General features: G+C 42.4%; 1 protein-coding gene across 2 annotated transcripts in view; it reads right to left on the bottom strand.

Annotated features, from left to right (window-relative positions):
* CRHR2 (corticotropin releasing hormone receptor 2) overlaps window positions 1-18673 on the bottom strand; it is a 134446-nt gene that overhangs the window by 14080 nt on the left and 101693 nt on the right. For both annotated transcript variants that reach the window (XM_088155271.1, XM_014873763.2), the window contains 4 exons: window positions 15561-15633; window positions 4450-4535; window positions 1907-2042; window positions 177-218 (listed from right to left, as the gene is read on the bottom strand). In XM_088155271.1, the coding sequence (XP_088011397.1) occupies window positions 177-218; window positions 1907-2042; window positions 4450-4535; window positions 15561-15633 (337 nt within the window). The remainder of the gene's footprint in view (window positions 1-176; window positions 219-1906; window positions 2043-4449; window positions 4536-15560; window positions 15634-18673) is intronic.

Below are 18673 nucleotides of genomic sequence, written 5' to 3'. Positions count from 1 at the left end.
TTCCCTTGCCCTGCCTGAAACTGATAAAGTTTTGAGGACAAAGGCTGGGAAATTCAGGTGCACATTAAGAACTTTCTACAAGAGACTGATGGGACTGTGACCTCCTGAAAAAACATCTCAGAGCTCTTTAATCAGGCACTCAAAAAAACTCCATCTCCCAAAGGTGAATTACTTACCTCACCATTCAAGAAGCAGTAAAATACTGACACAAAGAAACCCTGGAAAAAAGAGAAAGCAGGCAATTATTAGGTAAATATTTTAACACTTCCACTGACAGGGGATTGTCCCTTCAGCTGGGCTAAAACATCTCCACAGCATCCAATCTCTGAGAGCCCTCAGAGGAGCAGTCCCAGGGCTGACAGTTCTGGGGGAACATCCCAGGCACTCACAGGGGGTGTTAAATGGCTTTAGATGGTCTCATGAGGGCAAGTGCATCACCAGATTGCTTAAATTCACCTGAGCTCAAAGGCTCTGTGCAATCTGCTGACAGCAGTGACTAAACCCCTGTGATGACTGCAAAGGTTGGAATTCCTGTGAGTGGAGTTCTGCCCGTTTTGTTTTTAGGGCTGTAATTATTCTCAGCATTAAGGAGAGACTCCCTGTGCTTTCTTTCTTACACACATCTTCATAGAACTAATGAGAAATGCAGCATTTTCTTTTTTGAGACGCTGAGCAAGAGCAGATAAAAAATGCAATCAATTTTAGGGAATGAAAAGTGTGGAATTATTTCATAGGTAAAGGTTAAAGTTCCTTCCCTCATAGGTTAAAAGGGACATTTCTTATTTTGGATATTCAGCTGTGATTTCTGGTGGGATGAAATCAGTAAAAACAGTAATCCAACTCTAGATTTGGCTTGCCAGCTGTATGTTTGTATTGATATCCTGGATATCAGAGCACTTGTTCCTGCACACAGGAGGTAAAAACATCAATGTCAAACAAATTCCCATCCTACTTAAGAGGTAAAGCTGTAGGACACACCTGGGCAGAAAGGAGTGGCTAAAGATCCTTCAGTTGCTTTTGGGTTTGTGTCAGATTCACGGAGCTGGGTAGCTGCTCACGTTCCATTGCCTTTTCCATCCTGTCAGAACTCCAGCTCAATTTGGGGAGGGAGGAGATGGGGCTGATGGCTCAGGGAATGCACCAGAGCAGGCTGGGCAACACAGCTCAAGTGTGTCTGAAACACTGTCCCTGTCCTCCCAGTTAAACTCCTGAGTTCTACCAACAGTTTGTTCACTGATCCATCCCCTGAAACATGAATGATCTTGGAAGGCAAAATATTAGGAATTTCTCTGAAAGCAGCTGGTTAAAGTTTCCTTGTCTGCCTGTGGGGGTGTTTGCTTTAATGATCTTTTTAACCCACTGGTTCTAAACTTAGACTTACCATGTCTTTTTTTTCTGAATCAGAGAAAACAGTTAACATAAATTTCTAACATCCCTTAAAAAATTGCATAACTTCTAATATTAATTAAAAATCGGGCTGTTGGCTGCATAGAACAGCACATAAACTTGTCTGGAGACTCTTACAAGCTGAATAGAACAGCAAGTTCAACAGGTAGGAGCTGTTTCCCTTTGGTTTAGCAACACTGAGTCCAAGTCTCAGCCCACTGTGTGGGAGGGGGATCCTCATCCTCTCAGGCACGTGGAATGAAACATCTTCTCTCCCTCTATTGATTTTATGTGAGGAGCTGAACACAGTGCTGAATTAAGGGAGATGAATCCCTCCAGTCCACACCTGAGAGGATTTTCCACTCCATGTGACACACATGTACATCTATTATGCATGTGTGAACTAAGCTGAGCTATTTGTAACTATTATTTCTATCACAGATTTAATTGCCTGAAGTTTCACGGCTGAAAAGCTCTGAGGATCCTTTCAGCTGATGCAGCAATAAGCCTGCTCTCTTACCTGAAAAGACTGAAGGAAGGAATTGAAATAGATGAAAACAATCTGGGAAATGTCATCCTCGCCAGGGTTGACAAAGAAAAGCATGTAGGTGATGCCAAGCAGAGGCAGGAGAACCAACGTGGCCTTGACTGCCTTCCTGTGGGCAGGGAAGAGAAAACAAGTGAACACAGGGAAGGACAATTGTGTTGGGAGTGGAAAGGAGGAGAATGGAAAGAGTGACAGCCTCCCTGCCTGACCAGTGCCTGGGGGAAGAGTCCTGGGAAAACCTTTGAATCCTGATATTTCCCCCCACACTCAACTCCAGGGGGTGAATGGGAACCTTATTCCTCCTTTTCTCCCCTACCAGTGAGGCTTGAAGCCTTGGGGTTCTCTGCAGGTTTGGCGAGTGATTTCTTACACCTCAGGGAGATGTGACCAGTGCCCAGCTCAGCTGAGACCCGCTCTGTGCCCATTATTTGATTTTGTCTGCAGTGTAAACACTTTCTGCAACCTGCCCATCCAACTCAGCTGCTCAGGGCACCACAGATCACACAGCAGGTGGTGACAGAGGAAGCATCAGTGATTAACAGAATTATTTGGGGCTAATCCTTAATAACAGTGTCTTGGGGTGTCAGCTGAGAGCAGCATGTCATTGTACTGTCACTGTGCAAACACAAAGGCTGAAATTTGATGAAGTCTGTATAAATCTCTGAATAATGCTGTAACAGGTACAAAAACACTGCCAGTGTCAGGATGAAGTGACAGCCTTAACGAACCAGCTGCCACCTGATTTAATAGCTGCTTAGCAAAGGGTAGCACTGCTCTGCTTTAGAGCATCAAGGCTTGCCCCAGGCTTTGCTGGAATTCTAAAGGTTTCCATTTAGGCCGTGGGAAAGACAATTCCCTGAGAGGCTACAAGGATAAGATCATTGTTATCTGCTCAAGAACAATGGCAGCTGCCCTAGATTGATTCACTCTAATGTCTCTAATGCTCCCCTGCAAGCTGCAGAAGGGATAACAATGTAATGAGGTTTGAATCAGGGCTTTTTCAGGCCAGTTTTAGTTTTATGGCATGAGGTTTGAGCAAGAAAAAAGGGCATTTTTCCCTTCATTTCTCAGGAAATGTGCAGAGAAGGGTCTGAACATCAGACCACTGCTCTAACTTCACTAACAAAACCCTGACAGGAGTAAAAGGAAGGAATCAGGCAAAACAACAAAGCCCATTACTGCAGCAAAACTGCCTCCAAAGTCAAGAGCAGCCTGATTTGAGGACATAAAGATGCAACTCAGCTTGACATGCTGAGCTTTTATCCAGAAATGAGTTAGAGTGACTGATCTCACTCCACAAAACCTGTTCCATTTCCTACTGCAAGGACCTGTTAGTCCATAAGTCCTCCAAGTATCTTGCAAGATACTGCAAATGACAAGAGAAGGGCACTCAGCATCTCATGATGTCTGAGAATTTGCTTTTAAACTGTTAAGGCTGATCTAAGCCCACACTGGTCTGAAGGGGCCAGGCCACCTTCCCTCCTGACTTTTCCTTTCTGCCATCCCAGTGCTTGGGGGGTTATGCTGGATATGGGAACTGATTCACCTGAGAAGCCAAACCCAAATAAAGGTACTGATTAGCTGAGGATCAGTTCTGTGATGCAAGCCAGTGAGTGACTGCACCAATTCTGGCACCAGCTGAAAGCAAGGGGCACAGTCACCCCTCATTCCCCTCCCCTACATTTTAAATGGTGCATTAAATACCTGGATGCACACATTCATCACAGAATCCCAAAATGGTTTGGTATGGAAGGTTAAAGATCATCCAGTTCCACCCCCTGCCAGGGGCAGGGACACCTCCCACTGTCCCAGGTTGCTCCAGGCCCTGTCCAACCTGGCTTTGGACACTGCCAGGGATCCAGGGGCAGCCACAGCTGCTCTGGGCACCCTGTGCCAGGGTCCCACCACCCTCACAGGGAAGAGTTTCTTCCTAATATCCATCCAAATCTACTCTCTGTCAGTTTGAAGCCGTTTCCCCTTGTCCTGTCACTCCAAACCCTTGCAAATGATCTCTCTCCATCTTCTTGCAGGCTCCCTTCAGGTAGATTTTAGTTCACTGCAAAGCCTTTTCCAGACTGAACAATACCAATTCTCCCATCCTCTCCCCACAGCAGAGCTGTTCCATCCCTCTGATCATCCTGGTGCCTCCTCTGGACTGGCTCCAGCAGCTCCAGCTCCTTCCTGTGCTGGGGATCCCAGAGCTGGATGCACCATTTACTATATTTACACTTGTGTACATACAGAACTTGATAAATTTGCCCTCCCATGAGATCAAATCCTTCAGATTTCATGGAAAAGAGGGGATTCCACGTGTGTGCTGGGGCACATGCAGGCCTGAAGTGAAATAGAGTGGACAGAAAAAATGAAGGCAGGCTTTTCTGGAGAGCCTGCACAGATAAATATTGTGGCCCTAATTTATGAACTCCATCAACAGTGGCACCTGGAAAGACAAAGATGGGACAAGGACAGGACAATAAAGGCAGAACTTTGTTACCAGGAATCACAAGCTGACTTACCTGTACTGGATTGTTTCTGAAGTGGTTGAAGCTCTCAGCTTTGTCATTAAAATCCTAACTATGTTAAATAGAAATACAAAATTTATCTGCAAAAGAAGGGAGAGAGAGGAAAAAAATGCAGCCAGTCAGTAAAATAATGGCTCAGAGGATGTGATATGCCCTAAAAGGCAAATTTTACAGTTTCAATCTGATTGAAAACAGCCTTTTGGCTTTACCATTGATTGCAACAGACTCAGAACTTTACTAGGAATACCAGATTATACAGCAAACATCCAACAGCACTTAATGTTTCCAAAACAGCAGTGAAAATGGAGTACATCATTTTTGCCCTAACAAGGAGATTATTTCTACTTCCTTTTCTCCTCTTCTGGGTGCAACGAGGAACTAAAGGTGAGATTGATGGATTGGCCACTCCCCTTTTCAATCTGCTGAGCTGGGTAATTATTATTTGTGCTGCAGCCTCACCACTGTGAATTGATATTTGCTCTCATTACTGTTGTAGCATCTGCTAGTGACTTTTTTGCCCAGTGCAAACAGGAGATTTAAAAAAACCCAAACAAACTGAAGAGAAGATTGATTTGTAGATTGTGATCAGTGGAAGGATTTGGCTCTTAGCAGGTTTGGAGCTACATTCAGAACATAAAGGCAGCTTACAAGACATTGGTCTGTCCCAAAGTTATCAGAACTACACAACTGCTGGGGTCCCAGCACAGCTTGTAAGAAAATATTTACCTCACACACAATTCCATGGTCCCGAGGCTCCAGGCATTTTTCAGCCCATGAATGGAACAATTCTGTGATTGACATCTGAATATTCACAAACACCTCAGCAGAGCTGACAACTGAAAGGTGCTCTCAAAACATGCTCCTTTTTTCCCCCCAGTGCTATGGGGTATATTTCAATGTTTACATATCTTGGCATCCATCAGAGCATTCCCTGTGGCTCCTGTGACATGGTTTGGAACAAATGGAGCAATAAAACACCTGAGCAGACAGTAGGAGACTGGCAGCAGTGGGAATTGTGTAAACACACTACGTGAAATACAAAAGTGCTGTTCTGGGAGTTAACACAGCATTCTTGGAAATTATTTCCTTAGTAGAGCAGGGCCCTGGGGAGTACAAGAAGTAAATAAAACAGTGCAACTTGTGTTTGTTCTTCTCAGATTTGTTTTTATCATATTAAGAGCTTGAAGTCAATTGGTTCATGCTTTATTTATCAGAGACAAAAGCAGCTCCATATCGGGGGTTTGAGTTGAATCTTAAACTCCTCACAGTGGTGACTGCCCTGCTCTTCAGTAACACAACGAGAAATGTTCAGGCAGAATCTGCTCAGTGGGAGGTGAATGGAGGTAACCTCCACCCACAGAAAGAAAACTTCCCCCCTGAAATTCTGCTGCTAAATCTTGAGGTTCTTATCAGCTCAGAGCCATGTTTGGGTTATTTTTACCAAGGATGCAAAAAAGGCACCAGTCCAAAACATGCCAGTTTTGCAATTGTAATGAAAAGTGCCAGATTGAATTATAGATTCCTAGGTAAGAGCAAATTCCAAATATCAGTCAGACTAATCACATGGCATCATTAACGTGATGAACTGGGCTGAAGAGGGCATTTCAAGTTTCATGAGTCCTACTTCAATGTGACAGCATCCTGCCATCTGAACTGGAAATTCAAAATGCCACAGCCCGCATCAGAAAATTAGATATTTTTCTGAAATTCAATTGTAGAGGCATGCTTCATCAGTCCAGAAGAATGGCTAGCTGAAAATTCTGGGAGTTATTTCACCAGGAACACTCTCATTCTATAAAAGTCTGTTTTTAATTCTCCCAGTTCAGCTGCTCAAGCCCAGAGCAGAGCAGCACCTGAGGCACCCCTGCATCCCTGAAATCTGTGTGTGACGTTGGCACATGTGACAAAAAGCCTGAAAGAGACCTCAGCTCCTCCAGGAGCACCAGGAAGGCAGATACATCAGTGCTGACTTTGAACAATCTACCCAGGTGACTGAGACAACCTTGCAAGGACATTAATTCTAATTGCATTTTTTAGGAGAGGGTAACAGCAGCATTGGCCACTCAAACTGAATCCTCCTCCTGAATCTCAGTCTGAACTTCAGAGTGACTTTCACTCTGCTTCTTCCATTATTGTTGTAGTCTTCTTCTACTATTCTGCCTTTACCTACAAACCAGAGAATTGAGTTTTTTTTTAAAGGCTAGTGGAAGAAGAGTACCCTGAGCTGGAGGGAAGACACTGGATCAGTGGGGTTTATGTATATGCCCAAGAGGTGATGGCTTGGATGTAGAGGAACATCAAGTCAGGAGACTCTTCTGGCCTTTTCAGTGCAAAAAGGAGGTCAGAAAAAGAATTCACATCTCCTTCTGGCTTTAGAATCTCCTTTAGAATGTGTGAAGCTCTTTCAAGGCTTCGTTTTCCACTTTCTCACAAATTTCTCTGCCCAGCTCCTGCTGCTGGCTTCATCCCACAGCTCCTCCAGGAAAAGGAATAACTGATTCTACCCCATTCTAGATTTAGTACCTAAGAGAGAAAAGCCAAGTGACTTGGCCTTGGCCATAAATCAATTCCATCTCAGAGTGAGGATAAGAAGAGCAAGAGCATAAGGAACTGAGTAAGGTTGGCATCATTTCTTGTTAGATTAAGCAGTTGGTTATCCCAAGATCTATTTATATTCACTGGAAATGGAAACTTTTCAACAGTGGTCCATTTGACATACTTTAAATGAGTGGTTTTGGACTAGTAAGGCTTGGACTTGAACCAGCTGCCCACACAAATCTTCCACTGATCTTCAGGTTGCTCAGGATATCCCATGTGAGCTTCAATGAATTGAACGGGGCTGTGTTGACAGAGGTTCTGTGACATTACAGTCTGTGGAAGCTTAAAAATGTTTTGAGGCACCAACTTTGTCTCTATTAAGGTTTCTCTGAGAGATCTTTAAGGCTTGGATAGGCTCACCCCTACCATGCAGATCTTAGCAAGCAAAAAATCCAAGGGAAAAGATGAAAATGCGATTACAGCAAATACTTATTCTTGGTTTTGCCTTGTAAAAGCACATTTCAGTGTGTTCACTTTTAAGGATTTCTTTAAAAAAAACCCCAAACCACTGCATTTCAGAAAGACACTTGGCTCAGTAGGGCGTTTCAGCAGCATTCAGAGAGGTCTGATCTGAAGATCAGTTTTCAATGCATAATTAGATGGGGTTTTAATTGTCCTTGCTGGGCCTGAGACCACAGCTCGTGGGATGATGATGATGATGGGGGGAGTTTGCTCAGCAGACAGGACACTACGTGGGAATCAAACAGGGAATGCAGCTTGCAAGAGCTGAAGGCTTGGAGATGAAAATGGAGCTGTTTTCTCAGCTGGAGAGAATCCATACAGTTGTAGTGGCTAACCAGACTGAGCCTGATTTGCAGGCAGAGAGGATGAAGCCTCTGGTGTTTGTTGCTCAGATAGATCACAGTGTTTCAGAGGAAGAAGGATCTCCCTCCACTGCAAAGTGAGCTTTCCTAGAAAAGAGCCCGAGTGCTGTATTGACCAAAGTACACCATTATTTGTCAAGGACTTTTTTGTTATTATTGGAGCTCTGTGTCAACAGATTAATTCCTCAGAGCTGGGCAGCTCTAACAAAACCCACACATCAGTTCCATAAATGGACACTCAGGAAAGGTCATTTAAGAGAGGTAATGATGACAGGCAGTGCATCCTTTTTATTTCTCTTTAGGCTTATTTTCTATTTTAATTCATGTCTGTTTATCCATGTTTTCTGCTTCCTAATGGAAAATATAACTAAGGATTTTTACCTTGACATTTACTGGTAGATGAAATGAATCAAAAAGGCAAAGTCTTGAAGACAGAATAAAGTGGATTATTTTTTCTTCTCGTTTATTTATGCCATGCTAAGAATATAATTATTGCTGGAATAAGACCCTCTCCAACTACAGATGGGAAAGAAAAAGTTTTCATATCTTGCCAGAAGTTTAGCCTTTCCACTTCTAAATTGGGATGAAAATTCAGACCCCCAAAATGGAGCTACAAGCCAGTGATCCAGAAAGTATTTGAGCCATCTGTTGTAGCACTGTTCTATTATAACCTGAACACAAGAGCCCAGAAACTCTTCTGAATTAAAAGAAACTTTTCAGTAAATGATTTTGGTGGTAAAATTTTTCTCTCATAAAAACCTGACTCCACTTGAGAGGAAATTTATCTCCCTTATCAAGATGAAATAGCCAAAGTGCACGAAAGAGGCAATGCTGACACTGAGAGCTTCTCTGCAGTTTTCTCCAGGTCCAGGAGTTTAAAAGGGAAGTCATTAAGCTCTGCTCTTTCTTTTGAGAATTTAATGGACAAGTGGCTTTTATTTTGCTCATTTTCTGCTGGGCTTTGTATTTCATGCTTCACAGAAAGCTTGTGCTCCTGTGCTTCCTAGAATGTTTGTTCCTCTTCACTCCCAGAAACTGTAAAAATTATTCTATTTAGACTTCATGGTTTTATGCAGTGTTGTAAAATCACTTCAGGGTTAAGTAACCCAAATTGGGATCAGAGCAGTCCCTTGAGTGGGAGCTCTGGATTCTGCCATCCTGACCTCAGATGAGCACTCTGCCAGTTAATTAATGCTTTGTTTTAATTGTTCTACCATGCTGGCCTGACCTGATCCTCAGACAGGGCTTTTTATCACAAAAGTTTCCTTTTCAAAGGCCACAAGCACCACAATGAGTCCTTTGGGCAAAGGGCTGGGAAATACTTTTATGTACAATCAGGAATAACGAAATGTGACTAAGAAGAATGAAAATTTCACAAACAGAAGCAGAAATTTCAGACAATTTGTAGGTACTGGACACCTTGTTGGCACTTAAGTGATTCCACAGCTACAAAATATAAACAGTACAAGGTCAGAAGGTCACCATAGCAATGGTGGCAAAATTGGAGATAAATTCTGGATGGACTGTAATCAAACCAGCACATTATCTTTGTGCTCTGTGCAGCTAGCACAACCTGCATGCAAACCAGCAGAAATTATGATAAAAGTCTTGCAAGAACAACTCAGGGATGTCAACAGGTCATGAACTGCAAACCTGCAGCAGAGGAGGAACTGTTCATCTATAGAGAAAAGAAATTTTCAAAAATCAATAGGAAAACTAATTTGATCAGTGTTTGAGAAAAAACATGAGCCATTCGGATAGGAAGGAGAAGAGGAAATGAAGAAAAAAAATTATCAATAATAATAATAATAATAATAATAATAATAATAATAATGATAATAATAATATCTCAGTCTCTGAACAGAACAATGCAGAAGTGGAAACAAAAGTGTGAAAAGAGCCAGTAGAAACTAAGAAAATATTCAGAGAAGCAATTGTATCAGCAAGGAGGATGCTTACACAGGACTAGGGGATGCTTTCCAGCAAAAAAAAACCAAACCCATAAATGAAATGCATCCAGCTACATACACAGGTGAGATACTTCTATACATAAAATAATAAGTGAGAAAACTTTGATTTCTTTAGATCAGAAGAACTTCAGCATTGTGGACTTTGTTTGAAATGGAGCATGGCAGATCAGAAGAAGTGAAGACAGTGACAGGACAAGGGGGAAGGGCTTCAAATTGAAATAGAGTTTGTTTAGATTGGATATCAGGAGGAAATTCTTCCCTGTGAGGGTGCTGAGGCCCTGGCACAGGGTGCCCAGAGAAGCTGTGGCTGCCCCTGGATCCCTGGAAGTGCCCAAGGTTGGACAGGGTTTGGAGCACCCTGGGAGAGCAGAAAGATAATTCTCACTTATGAAAATTTCCTTTTTGTCAATAAATCAGCTGATTTTGTTGATAAGCTTAAGCACCTCCACTTTCTGATATGACAAACTTTAAAAACACCCTATCTTTCCACAGCTTTGGTTTTGAACAACTGAACTAACTCAGGTATTTACTGACATTTTTTCCTGTCATGGCTTTCCAGAGCATCAGCCAGTGGTTGCTACATTGAGATACTGATATTTCCCATACTGAAGCTGGTCTGGACAAATTCTTTGTAAAGAAGAGAAACAAGGTGTGAAGGGAAGAATGACACGGTCTGTGAAATTCTCTGAAAGAGTCAATATGAGAACAAGGGAGATTCAGTGGACAATTCTCTGGAAGGAACTCAAAATTCCAAACTCCAAAGGTTCCCATAGAAATGTGGCTGTTGCAGGTTTGCAGGGAAAAGCACTATAATAAGGAGACAAGGAAAAAAACCACAGGAATACCTATATATATGTATATGTACACATATATTATTCTGATTTCTCAATGGAAAAATGCAACCAGCAGATCTGTGCTGTTTCACACAAATGTCAGTGACCTGTAAAAGGCACTGAAGAACAGGCTGACAGATTTTTAGTGGCATCAAACTTCTCAGAAAATCAAAAAAATCAAAAGCAAAAATCAAAGACTGATTGCAAAGAGCTGTTCAGGGACTGAGTGATCAGCAATAACCTGGCACGGGAAATCATTTGATGTGAAGGTAACACCACGGGGGAGACAAACAATCTGAGATTTACATGGAGAGTTATGAGCTTTGGGAGTTCTCATTCACAAAAGAAATGCTGGAATTGCACTCACTGGCTCCCTGAAAACCTCACCTCAGTTCCCAGCAGAAGAAAGGAAACAAAGAAACCACCTGGAATTACCGAGAAAGAAAATAAACCAGGCAAGAGGATGCTGATGTAAAAATCCATTTGTGTGGTCACACCTCGATTATTGGGGCTGGCTTTGATCTTGCCACCACAAAAATGCTGCAGCTTTAATGAGGAGCACATCAAGATCTCTTGGCTATCTGTGGTTTTCTGTCCTGAGCAAAATTCCACACTGAAATAAGGACTCCTCTACTTTTCATCCAGGAATCTCAAAGCAAGGGAGGGTAATTTTTCAATAGATAATTTTTAAAAATAGATAATCATTCAAGTGGCTTTATAGCTGGGGAAGCTGAGCTTTCAGCAGCAATCTAACTTATTCAAAATTAAAAAAATGATGAAGGCAGAGGCAGAAGTGAACTCCAGGTTCTCTCCCACCTCATGCATCCACTCACTCCAGCAGCTAAATTGGTTGTGGTGAATTATTTTCAACCAGACACAAGAACCTCAGAGGTTGCAAAACCGTTCAGTTCTCAAGCACATGAGGAAAAGAAAAAATCAATTAAAACAGAATGAAAGGTTTGGGGGAAAAAAAAATTGATCTGCCTATTTGAAAAATTACAAATTTATACAGTCTTAGGTCTGAGAAATATTGCAGAGCAGGTCACAGCTGGGGTCAATGCACAGCAGAAGTCACTGAGGGAAGCAGCAGCTCAGGTAAGTGCCTCTGGTGCCTCTTCCCTGAGGTCTGTCCTCTGACCCTGCTGTGTTGCACCAGTTCTTTGGCAGTTTTACATCTAAAATTGAACACAAGAAATGTATTTTCCTTAATAAAATCAGGAGGAAATTCACTTCCCTGGCATTTTTTTCCAACCCTTTGCCCCTTCTTTAGCTTCACAGAGGGGTGTGTGATTAAAACTCAGGTATGTGACTCTGAGAAAACAGATCATAATTTAAAAACCCCAATGTGCTCATTTGAAGAGGAAAATACCTAACAGAGTGTTTTTCTAGTGCTACCAGAAATTAAATTTCAAAGCATCCAACGTGGTTAATTATTAGCTCTCTTGTGGGATATGTACAAGTCAAAATCCATTCAGGAATGAAACAAAAAAAAAAGATTACCTACATTTTCTCCCTCAGATGTTTTGTCAATAAAAATACAGGTTTCATGCCCAATATACAGAATCAGCACTTATATTCACTTTCCTTTTTTTCTGAAATTGTCTCTGAAATTGTTTCCCTGTTTTCAGCCCAAGTCAATCTCCAAGCTCCTTCTACAGACAAGTAGAAAATCAGTCAATCAATCAATCAATCAATCAAACAATCAACTCTACTGCCTCATTCAAAGTTTTTGTACCTGAGATACAACACAATAATGTGATCTAGAGATGGATTTGAGGGCTGCTGCCATGATCAAAGACCTTTCTTGGGCCAATCTTTATTTCCCACTGAGGCTTAGAGCTTCTGCATGACCTGTTCCTTGTGTTACACCATCCTGTGCTGCAACAGCTCAATGCATAGAGGTAAGAAAATGAGAAATTAAAACCAGTGGAAATAATTTTTAATAGGAAAAAAAAATCCTTTAAAATGATATTTAAAGAGAATTGCATCTTTAGAAGCAAGTTTTATCCCTCTAAGAATATTCAGCACTCTAATCATATTGCCACTGGTTGGTGCAGTGATGCTGCTGGAATATACAAAGATGTGTCCAGAGGTAACCAAAGCTCACCTGAGCTGGACACAGCTCCTGGCTCTTCCCTCAGGTGGGTGAAGCCAATTTTGTCTGCCCCAGGTGGAGTGTTTCCAGGTGAACAGGAACTGTAATTTCATGGAGTATTTAGAATTTCAGCTTTTAGTGTTAGTCCTCTTTTGGAAATAACATTAATTTCTTCTTATAACATTTGTGTCTATTTTCCCAGCAGAGGCCTGGGATAGTTGTCTCACAGAATTATCATGGAATGGTTTGGTATGGAAGGGACTTTAAATCCCATCCAGTTCCACCCCCTGCCATGGGCAGGGCCACCTTCCACCATCCCAGGTTGCTCCAAGCCCCATCCAACCTGGCCTTGGACACTTCCAGGGATCCAGGGACAGCCACAGCTTCTCTGGGCACCCTGTGGGCACCTCTGGCCTCCCCACCCTCACAGGGAAGAATTTCATCCTAATATCCAATCTTAATCTCCTCTCCATCATCTTTAAGCCATTCCCCCTGTCCCATCAGGACTGTGCCCTGTCCTGTATGTTCTTTCACAAAACACAGTTGCAGCTCCACTTCAATTCCTCATTTGTTCAAATCCAACTCGTGGGCAGTGACTGAAAGAGGTCACAGAGTTGTCCTATCTTCGAAATCCTTGTGTTTTCCACCTCTAGTGACCACTGTTCACTGGAGGCAAGAAGAAGGCAGCACTTTGTCCCCATCTGTGCTAGAGCAGAGACACAATCCCATCTGAGACCTGGCTGTGCTGCCCTGAGTACATGGCAGAAGTCAAATTTCAGTGCTCTCAATCCAGCACTTTTCACAGCATCCCTGAAAGGGTCAGTGACTCCAATAATAGCAAGTGATGCTTCAATCATTTGCTACAGTTTGAGTTTATGCACATAAGGATCAAAAAAACGAGCATGTCAAGAGGCTTTAAGACACCATGGGGTTGTGGGTTTTAATTGGAAACACTCCAAAAGCAAACTGACAGTTTAAAAACAAAACAAAACAAAACAAAAACCAACAAAAGCCAGGGAGCAGATTTCAGGAATCAGGAGTGTGTTGGAACAGGAGCTTTTAGATTTGCTGTTCAGATTTTGTTTGCAGAGGGATGCTTTCCTCCCCCAGCAGTGCTTTCTGAGGGGAATAACCCTAAGGTGAGGGCAGGGTGTGTAAATCGTGTCCTTTCCACTCCACAGTGCAGTTAGTGCTGTTATCTCATTAGTGTTTTAATTAGGGCTCAGGTGCAGGCAGGCCAAGGTAGGAAGGTTCAATTCACAGCATCAGGTCTGGGCTCTTCACACTGGCCCAGTTCAGAGGGGTCTCAAGGCTGTTCCAAATTAGTGGCAGATACAATGATCTCTACAGAAAGTGGCAGCCCTCAACTATACCTTCATCTTCTGGGTCTCTTAGGGTCTTTAAATATTTACAGTGCTGTTCTGGGGAGAAAAAAGCCATTTTCATGACTCTATGGTATCTGTCAGAGATGCTACTCAATGATTTTACAAATCCTGTGGACTAAAGGGGTTATAGAAGATTCAGAGTCACAGATTTCCAGGCAATGATGTGAAACCCAAGTGCTCCAAGTATCACAAATCTCCCATCTTGTGTTGTCTAAATAGGATTTATTTGTGAGGGAATCTCTGTATCAGTGGGGTCAACTTACTGTGAGGCTCTTCCTGGTTTTGTGATGGCTCCCTCAGCAACACACATTGTATTTTATATATCACACCCATTGTTATTTCTCTCCTTAGAACATAAAGAATTTTAACATAAAAATATACTCCTATTATGGAGTTTTTTTTCTCTTTTCAGGTGAACTTTTTGCTGTATCTTAACAATTAGCAGAGAAATTAACTCTCCTGCTCTCAGGACACACACTCAACTGCTGAGCAACACAGGAAGTTTTTCAAGCTGAATCCCATGAACAGGGCAGTGACAAGGTGAGAACGTGAGGCTCCTCAGTCTTGAGGAAGCTGCCAGTGGTGCCTGTTCAGGAGCATTTGCACCTTCCCTGTGGGGCTGGAGTGACATAAAGGCACAGCTACAGCCATAGAGAGGGGAACCCACTGAGCCCTGGGAATTTGCTGTTGGTTCACCTGCCTGGAAAAGTAGAATCACTCTTTCATCTTTGTCTTTAGTAATGGCTAACTAATACTTTCCACCCATGCTCATTTTTTTTTTTTTTTTTCTGACAAACACCATTGTGCTTCAGCTGAAGGCTCAAAATGGGTCATGAATGAGCTTCCTTCTCTCTCTGCCTACTCTTGGTTGGCACAAGAGATGGAGTGTTGGGTAAACAGATAAACAGCCTGGTTAGTGTGGGCAGCACTGGGAAGGAAACTTCACAACAGGAAATCTAGAAACAAACACACACCAGTGATGGTGGTGGAGAAAATGGAGATGGACTTGCGAGATGCAATTCCTGGATGTGACTGTTACATTTTTCTAAATAATGTCTGTGACAGAATTGCTGCAGTTGTCATGAGCCCTAAGTCGATGAGCAGATATTTGAACACTTGAACATTTTTGCTCAGTTTTGAACATTTTTCCTTCCCATCTCTTAGAACCTTGTACAAAGGCAAACAGCACTGCAGAGGGAGGAGGAAAGAATGGCCTAAACCCAAAGAAACAGCCAAAACCAAATCACTTCTTCTTGCAGTGTTACCCACTTCAGAGAACACCTGAAGATGTTTGGCCTTGTTTGTGTCTTATTTTCCATAAAAGCAGATGTGGAACTTGACAGATCAAATTTCCTCTCAGTGGGAGATGGCAGTGTCCTCCCACCCACACAAACACTTACCAGGAGAACAAGAATCACTGGCCCTTGGTAGATGTAGTCAATATATTTCCCTGGCTCTTTTCCAAACCAGCACCTGTGAAAAACAAAACAAATGAAAAAACAATTTGTAAAGGTAAATTCACTTATTTTAGACTATAATATGAAGGACACTACAGAGAGATGTTCCTTTACTCACTGCATTGTTTAATCATATATAAATGATCAGCAAGTAACTGAATTTTCTGCTGCACATCACCTGTTGCTGGACACAGATCTGAGCCCCACTTTCCCCTCCCATTAGAACATTCCTGTTCCCTCTATGGTTTTGACTATTGTTTATGCAAATATTCACAAGAAATATGAACACCTGCTATAAGCAGGATGCAGGAGATGTTTGAGAAAGGGATTAAAGAATTATTCTGTAAAAGAGAATAAAACCCTCTTATCCATTGCAGTGCCCAGGGACACATTCCACAAAGTAAGGGCTATTAATTAAAGCAAATGTCTCAAGTTGCATGGAAATGCTGTCTAAATAAAATACTGAATGGATAAGGAGTCATCTTGTTGGCTTTGAAGGCATCTGGGGACCACTGGGAGCTCTGGAAGTGCTCCAGAACCATGTAGATGTGGCACCTGGGGACATGGGTTAGTGGAGGACCTGGCAGTGTTGGGTGAGTGGCTGGGCTCCATGATCTGAGAGGCATTTTCCAACCTAAATGATTCCATGGCCACCAAGGGCAGCAGACAGAACAGAGCCATCACCTGAAGCCATCAAATTCCTGCTCCAACATCCCCTTCCAAACTGTCTGGGAAATGGACTCAGGTGAAGTGAAATCACAGGTGAACTGAGTGGCCCCAGAGCAGAGGAGAGCTCTGAATGCAAGATTCTCTCACAAATAAATCCTATTTAGATAACACAAGATGGGAGATCTGTGATACTTGGAGCACTTGGGTTTCACATCATTGCCTGGAAATCCGTGACTGTTGGATGAGACACACGAGACTGAGCACTGGCCTGACTTCCACTAATTCCAAGTGTTTTTCTCCCTGCTGTGCTACACAACAAAAGAACCCTGAGATTTCACAGCAACCCACACTGACACTCATTTCATCCTCTTCACTGAGAATAATAAATCTTTCTGTTTATGGTGGTAAACGAATGAGAGACAGGGCTCAGGTCTGAACTCACACCATTCCATTTTACTTGGGGTAGCTTTGCTCTAGGCCAAAAACTAATCTAGTCCAAAACTATTCCTGGGGAACAAATCTGGAGCTAGCAAGAGCCAGAGGACATTCCCAATAGTCCACAAACTGCAGCTCCCCTGGTTTTGGAGGCCAAGAAGGTTTAATAGTACGAGTGTGAGTTACTCCATGCTATTTGGAAGTTGAGCCCTAGGAATTAATCCAGGCCCAGATAATTACAGATATAGCCACGGTGTCTGGATCCAGGATTCCACCAAGCAAAGACAGCTTTGCATTCATAATTCCTTAAGGCTTAGATCACTGGAGCTCCAGATCCCTCAGGAAGTAGATTTTGGAGTTCAAGGCTCTGAAGAGTTTTCTTCCCTGTCATGGATACCCCATAACAAGTCTATACAGAAAAACTTTTGCCTTCCCCATGTTTGCTTTGTGAAACAGATAATTTAGTGCCACTGGAGCCATGGAAACAAGGGCCATTCCTGAGCCAGGGAGACCACGGAGCCACATTTGCACTTTTACAAGCAGCAAGATGTAATAGGTTGCCTCAGAGAGGTTGGAGTCTGCAAGACAAGACCTCACGAGTCCAGGGGAAATGAACTGGGATTGGGAAAGCTCTGGTTCAGATGAGGTCCTTGTGGATCACACCACACCCTCGAAGCCTCTCTCCAAAGTGTGTTGTTTGCTAAAACAGGAGGAGCTGCTTTCCCATTGCAAGATGCTCTGAGTGGGCAGGAGTGTTGAGGTACACAGCTGGAATCAGGAACACAGTTCAGTACCTCACAGTTATTTGCCTTTTCTTGGCTCAATTCCTACATCTTTTAAGTTCCAAATGAATGAGGGAGCTTTGAATGTTTTAGAAATGTGAAAGATGTCTGCTATTCCCTGGTGCACTGGCTGAAAATGAGTGTGAATTGATAATTTTGCAACTCATCTTCCAAAATTTGGGCATAAAAGCAAGACTTGGAATAAGGTAGCTCCTCCAGCCAAGTTGTTATCCAAGAAGAATCCCCAGGGCAGCCTTAAATGAATGAAGCTGTGTTTTTGAATTTTACTTTTTCTTATATAGCTGGAAAGACATGAAAAAAAAAAAAATTACAAGATATGCCAGTGCAGGAAACAAATTTCTCCAGAACTTGCAAGATCTACATCTGAGAGATTTAGAAAGGCATTTTGGGAGAACATTTTTTTATTGCCTGAAACTCAGAGAACTAAGAGAAGCAAAGAGTTCCTGGGAAGCTGGCTGCTCTAGCACAGGGACTAATACAAAGCAGACTGAGGCATGTGGCAGAACTTAGTGGGCTAGAAAAAGTCAGCAAAGAATTTGGAACAGAGCTGGTAGAGCACAAATGAGGTTCCAGGGCAAAGGCTGCTTGTTTGCTCTTTGGAATTTAAATGTTGCTTAGCTGGAAGACCAAAATACTGAAATTTATTATCTGAAGTTCAGTATCAGACCAAGGTTGGTCTGAGTGAAGAATTAATGTGGATTTATTTCTACACTGAGGAAACAAGGCTGTGGCCAAAGACAAGACTCTGCAACACAGGACTCTCCAGGGGGGTGGGTGCTCCAAGGTTCCTTTTGTAGGTAACGGAGAAAAAAAATCCAACAGCTTTTTTGGGTTTCTGTTCATCTCATTGGGTTATAAACCAGATCTGTTACATTCTAATCTAAATATTTCTAATTAAATCGGGTGAGTAACGCCCAGGGGAGACAGTTATTTGCCAGAAACATTATAAATGTCTGCAATTGATTAGCAATATTTCATATTTGAGTCTTAACTGTTCCAGCTAGGACTTTTAGCTAAGGTATTGCAAACTGTTCTGCCAATCACCTGAAGTCTTACTTTAAATCCAACACAAGCCATTGTTCCTGCAATAAAATAATTTCTTTAAAACCAAAAAGAGAAAATTAGATCACTGATAATTATTTGGTGCAT

This window comes from Sturnus vulgaris, chromosome 1 (assembly GCF_052056855.1).
Source record: "Sturnus vulgaris isolate bStuVul1 chromosome 1, bStuVul1.hap1, whole genome shotgun sequence".
In the NCBI taxonomy this organism is placed as follows: Eukaryota; Metazoa; Chordata; class Aves; order Passeriformes; family Sturnidae; genus Sturnus; species Sturnus vulgaris.
This window is presented reverse-complemented; position numbering and strand designations above follow the sequence as displayed.